Raw genomic sequence first — 6,000 nt, 5'->3', positions numbered from 1 at the left:
CCTCCTTCCCCCTAAACAAGGTGGGTGTGTGTAAGAAAACGTCTTTTTTCTGTGTGTGGTGGGGTTTTTCCCCTCAGGAAGCAGAAGACTGTAGGAATGTGTATCTGAAGCGTGTAGAGAAATAGTCACACACAGCAATGGAGTCAAACAGTATTTTAAAAAATCAAATAATATGTGGAGATGGAAGGATGCACCCCATATGATGACAAATTAAAAAAAAAATGCCACTAAAATTTAAAAAAAAAACAATTGGCCTTGGATCTCGGAAGTCAAACAAAACTCTCCTTTAGCAAAGGGCATACAGCAAAGGCAGATGGAGACGTTGCCTACAAGGTCATGAAAAGAGACTCTAAGGTTTGCCCAGCAACAGTCTCGGTCATGCATTTCTAGCAACGAGAGCCACTGCGGGGTCCTATCGGGGCAGGTACAAGATAAATCACGCTTGGACAGCGGATACCTCTTCTCGGCTGGACACAGATGGGCCAATGCGACCGAGGAGTGTACAGATGAGACGTGGAAACTGGAAGGCGTGTGAGGCAGCAGCAGCAAGAGACGGAAATCAGAAGCGTGTCCTCCACAGGTGGCGAAGTGAAGACAGCTGGGAGGCTTTCTCGCTCAGCCAGCGGCTCTGTGAGGGGTCCCGGGGCAGCTCGGGAGGGGGTCTCCCTGCGGGTTCTACTCACGCCGGGCGGGGGAACCCAGCGAGCTGGCCGAGCGATGGGCTCCTAGGTGAGTCTTTTCCCTTAAAGCTGTTTCGGACAGTCTGTCCGCTCCGTACAACGGCCGTGTGAGGGGAACCGACACAGCCCGGAGCAAGTGACCACAAGCGAGCATTCCTTTCCACACCAAGGACCAGAAAGGGGGACGCTAACACAAATGATGAGGAACAAGGGTCTCCGGCAGCTAAGAGGACAGTGCCACCCCCACCTGCCTTCCCTAACGCCCGCTCGGTGTCGGGAGCACGCGCTGGCACAGACCGCTCGCTGTTGCCCCCACAGCAAAGGGAAAATAGTGCACGTTTAGCCTCAAATTCCTTCCCCATCTTTGAGATGGCAACAATTCACTTGCTGGTCTCTGGTTCTAGAAGAAGCACTTAGACCGGGCTGCCGGCAATCTGGGATTGCTCGCATCAGCAGACTGGGTGTGAGAGAATCTCGCTTTATCTACAGTGGAGGGGACACCATGCAAGTGACAAGTTCTGCATTTTAAACTTTAAAATCTCCTTTGTTCATTAGTGAATTTATATTTCATATATATATATTTGCTGTGATACTATCCACGCAAGATAATACAACACTTTTTTATATTAGCAAACATTACAAGACTTTAATGTTCTTGAATGTTTCTCTTTTATACTTCTAAAGAGGTCAAAATAAATTAAACGTTCTGTACATAATTACACATGAAGAAGTTACTTATTTTATCTTTTTAGTTTAGTACAAAGATACCTGCAAGATGGTTGCCGAAATACACCTTATTTATAGTTTCTTTTCATTCTATGCTAACTTCAAAGGCCGTAGGCTAGCCTTTGTTTCTGCAGCACATTTCTGACAAAGAAAGCTGCTAACATCTAATTGGAAGGTTTTCTCGTACCTCAACAAACTCTCCTAAAAGGATGAAATCTAGCAATGGCTTAAATTAGTAACAAGGTCCATGTCATTAAGATTTCATGACACATTAAACAGAGAAAACAATTCTTTGTCACGCTACATAAATTGTTTAAAAGAACCCATCCGGAGGGCAGAATATTTTTTTAATTGCTATTTTGGCTTTTAACAAAATACCACATTTACGAAGAAAGCACTTATTATCCAATAATTAAAAAAAAAAAGAAAAAGTTTTTGAAATGGGTTTTTCCAACAAACTGAAGGCAGTAATCCAAAGTCCTTCTGAGCAAACTTCAGTGGTAAATTCACATTTCACATTTCACCCCCATGCCAATCAGGACTGCTGTGGAAAGTCTCACCACCGCGCGAACAAGGGCTCCATTCCGGCGAATGTTGCCCTCGTGTCTGCAAACTTTAGTGACACTGAGAAAAACGTTTACTTTCCCAGAAGAGCCTACGGGAGCCGGAGACAAGACTACATGTTGTAGGCCACATAGATGGGATCTAGCTGGTCTGCCAAAAAGCCATCTCGCAGGTGCATGCGCTGCTTCTCCCCCCGGGAGTTGATGGGGATGACACCGATGTCCACCACGACCACGACCCCCACCACCAGGTAGTGCTCCTCCAGAACCACGTTGGTCACCAAGGGAACCAGGTCCAAGGCTTCTTGCTCCGACCCATCAAGCTCCACCACCACCACCAGCAAATTTGTCCAGGTGAAAACGGCGCTGCAAGAGAGAAAACAACCGTCACCACGCCGCGAGGGGTTTATGGAACAGTTTGTTTTGTTTTCAGCAAGTTCCACCTGGTTCTTTTCTGACCTGCCTGCACCCTGACAGTCTCTCGGAGCCCACGGCCTTCAGCTCATTAAGCGGCTGCGCACATTCCTGTTGCTGGCATTTTCGACAGCCCGCTCTCACGGTGGCCGCCGTGCACGCATGGGATCTCTGTGCCAGGCGGCGCCCCAACTGCGGCCCTGCCCTCTGCCCCCCGCTGCTGCCGAGGGGCACGCGGTGCAAGGGAGCCACGGGAGCCCCACCGTGTGTGCACCAAGCCCTAAGGTGGGTCTGTGTCCTGCCCTCAGACTTGGTCAGCGCTAAGTCTGCACAGGCTAGAGAGTAGCTGGGGCTTTGGGGCCGGTCCTGACCTCCCTCTGCCGCAGCAGGAGGGGGACACGGAGGGAGGATGAGAAATGTGCGCAGCCAGCAGCTTCGTGCCGGGCTGACCGCGGGGCCCAGTCACACTGGTGCCAGACCACCCAGCGCACAACTGCACACATGGGGCCCAACAGCGCACCACTGTTTGAAGCACTGAGTCTGGAGGGCGTGTCCGGCAGCAAGAGGTGCCCTGTGTGGGGGAAGAGCCTCCGGAACATCGGAGATTCCTCCAGAAGTACTTTATTTGGGATCTTTCAGTGGAGGGTCACCCAGAAGATTGGGTCTGGCCAGTGTGTGGGAGCCTAAGCTCGGTGCTTTACACTCTAAGCCGCCTGCGGTTTATAAGGTTGGTCTTTGAACAGGGGTGGTTATAGGGCCTTAACAGGCTTTGCTGCTGGTGCCTGTCGCCTGCGGGCCGAGGTCAGAAGGGTCCTGGGTGGAGGAGGTGTGGGGGGCGGCGGCCAGGCTCCAGGGCCCGGCAGTGGGCTGCTGGCATCCGCATCTTCCAGCCGGACGCACAGGAGGGTCTAGGGGCAACAAGTACTTGGGAAACTCACTACTGTTTTCTAAAACTGTAAGGGTCTGTCGATTCAGAAATAACCCCGCACGTTTTGTTTCGTAGGACCAATACACACGTTAACGTGGAAGGGAAAGACTGGAGACTGTTCAACAGATGACTGCGTCTTGAGTTTGCTGTGGTAAGTGTGTACCAAGGGGACGGTCCTGCCAAGGTCCGTTCCCAAGACGTGCTGGTGCCGACTTCCCGCAACAGGACTCTTCGTGACACTGGAACACTGCTCTGAGTGGCCCAAGCGAGCCCGTCCTGAGTTTGTGATGTCACAGATTTTACGTACATTAGGCGCTCTGGGTGTAAGTGTATCATAGCATCAGATGTTTCTGACATGGTACCAGGAGTCAGGCTTCTGTACTTGATGGAGGAGCTGTGGGCAGGAGCATCATTTCCCAAGGGCCAGAGACGTCCGGCACTGGAGATGCCGGGTGAGAGGCAAGATGTGGTGAGAACAACCGTACCACCGTGCCACAGCCACAGGGAGGGACGTGAGTGCCCGCCTCCCGCCTCGAGGGCTGTGCTGCAGGAGGAGCCCAGGCCGGGAAGAACAACAGAGCAGTTTGTGCGGGGCAGTCTCCGACGGACTGGAGCCCAGCGGGACGAACTGTGGGTGTGTGCGTGAGGAGAGGGGAGTGCGAGGTCCCACGCGCCTCAGGTGAGGCCACAGCACGGGTGACAACAGCAGGGCTGAGCACAAAAACTTGAATCCTGGAACAGAAACCCACAACGGGTGGCAGGGAGCCCCCGTCGCAGACCTTTAAGGTGGAAACAGCCTTTTGCAACCAGACGGAAAATGCTCGTGGGAGGCTATACGAACCAGTCTGAATTATTTTCTTAAAACGACAGACACGGGAGGCTGTAATTGGCGTGTGTGGCCAGTGACGTGGAAGCTGAGGTGGCCCTGTGCCATCTCTGGCTGCAGTCTCTCCGGGGATCCCGGCTCCCGTCCACACAGCCACGTGACAGGCAGCTGCAGCTGCCTCGCGGAAAGGAGGGCGGTGCCATGTCGGAAGCGCCCACGCGTGGGTTTGCAAACTCTCTCTTCTCTCTTCCACGCTGCTGAGCTGCCCGTGTCCGGGGGCAGCAAATGGCAACCAATAACCAGCCTGCACTCAGCTCACGAGGGGCAACGAGCACCCTCAGGCCCATCTACCCACCAGGGAGGACCGCTCACAAGAGATGTCGGAATGTGCCTCCCTCGGGGTTCCGAGCTTCGCGAGCACTCCAGGTCTCTGCCAGCTCCGGGGCCAAACGAACCAACCCATGGTTAACGGCGTGGAGGCACCTGGCAGCCTTCTCCACTGTGTAAAGGCACGGAGTGAGCTCGAGGCCCCCAGGCCATCCCACCGGCAACACAGCCAACCACATGGACCAGCGAGGCGGAAAGCCCCACTCTGGGAGGACAAACCCCACGTCCCCGAGGGCCCGTGCCGCCTGGCCGCTGGCAGCTGGCTCCCGCCCTCCCGTCGCAGCCTGCCCCCATGCGGGCCGGTCACGGTGCCCAGCTGGACAGTCGTCCATGACGTGCTCCCACTTTTAAGCGCCTGCTTGTGTGTGTGTGGACGCATCCGTCACGTTCTCGGAAAGGAAACCACACAGCCACAGCTCGGCTCCTCGGGACTCGCAGTGCTCTCAGGGAACGCACACTGTGCAGACGGCAGGCCGGCGCGCTCCTTCCCAATGGAGTTATTAGTCCCAGAGCTAAAGGTCTGCAAGCCAAGCTCTCCCGCACAGGACCCCATCCACTGCCCTCGCCCCACGATTCCCGTCTCGCCCCGACTCACCATTCTGTGACGCTTTTGTGGGCTCTGATGACCGAGGTCTCGATGTCTATCGGGTGATACCGCATTCCCCGCAGCTCCATCGCCTCGTCCAGCGCCCCCACCACATAAAGGGCATCGTGGCGCTCTGCGCAGGGAGTGCAAAACGCGTGTGAACCTCAGAACCACGGTGCGCAAGCTGCTTTTTAAGAGACTAAGATTAAAACTACCCCTGAGTGAGAGACAGACGCCAAGGAACGGGGTCGCTGAGCGCAGGTACCTGGTCCCTTTCCACCGGGATGCCGCGCAGCCTGGGGCTCCCGGGACACCGGCCTGGCCGGGAACGCGGTCTCGCGGGAGAGCCGGCTGCACAGCTCAGCGCCACGGGGGAGCACGCATCCTGGACCAGCCTCGCACACCTGCAGGACCCTGTCTCCTAGTCCTCGGGAGCACCTCCACCGGGAGCACACGGTCTGACCCGTGACGGGAGCCTGGTGCGCACACGGCTCACCCTCTCCTTCATGCTCAGCTGCTTCTATGCTGGTCTGCAGCAAGCGTGCACCCTGTGCTCTGCAGGCTGGGGTCCCAGCCCCACACAAGTTCTCACGGCCGGGGGGCCTGACCTCTCCACCCGCCTGCCTGGGCTCTTACCTCCATTGGCATCTGTGAGCTCCGTCCTCCGCAGGAACCCCAAGTAGCCTGTCCGCGCCCAGACCGTCTGGGTGTCTCCAAAACTTAACCTCGAGTTGAAGTGATCCGACTGGAGGGACTCATCTCCGTAAATGGTGAAGTAACCACTGGCATTGTGGGCGCTGTGAACCCAGATCTGTGGAGGAAGCAGCAGAACTGGGTGAGTTCACCTGCGCGTATCTGAGGGAAGAGAGTACGGTCACTGACAGCACAGT

At 55.4% G+C, this 6,000-nt stretch overlaps 1 protein-coding gene across 4 annotated transcripts in view; it reads right to left on the bottom strand.

Annotated features, from left to right (window-relative positions):
* Positions 1-1,736: 1,736 nt before the first annotated feature.
* The window catches only part of DIP2C (disco interacting protein 2 homolog C), a 387,541-nt gene continuing 383,277 nt past the window's right edge, over positions 1,737-6,000 (bottom strand). For all 4 annotated transcript variants that reach the window (XM_040645478.1, XM_040645479.1, XM_040645480.1 and 1 more), the window contains 3 exons: positions 5,747-5,921; positions 5,120-5,243; positions 1,737-2,335 (listed from right to left, as the gene is read on the bottom strand). In XM_040645478.1, coding sequence (XP_040501412.1) covers positions 2,083-2,335; positions 5,120-5,243; positions 5,747-5,921 — 552 coding nt within the window. In that variant the 3' untranslated portion in view covers positions 1,737-2,082. The remainder of the gene's footprint in view (positions 2,336-5,119; positions 5,244-5,746; positions 5,922-6,000) is intronic.

The sequence above is a fragment of the Ursus maritimus genome, unplaced genomic scaffold (genome assembly GCF_017311325.1).
Source record: "Ursus maritimus isolate PB19 unplaced genomic scaffold, ASM1731132v1 scaffold_31, whole genome shotgun sequence".
Classification (NCBI taxonomy): domain Eukaryota; kingdom Metazoa; phylum Chordata; class Mammalia; order Carnivora; family Ursidae; genus Ursus; species Ursus maritimus.
The sequence above is the reverse complement of the archived record's forward strand: the minus strand, read 5'-3'. Positions and strand labels throughout refer to the sequence as shown.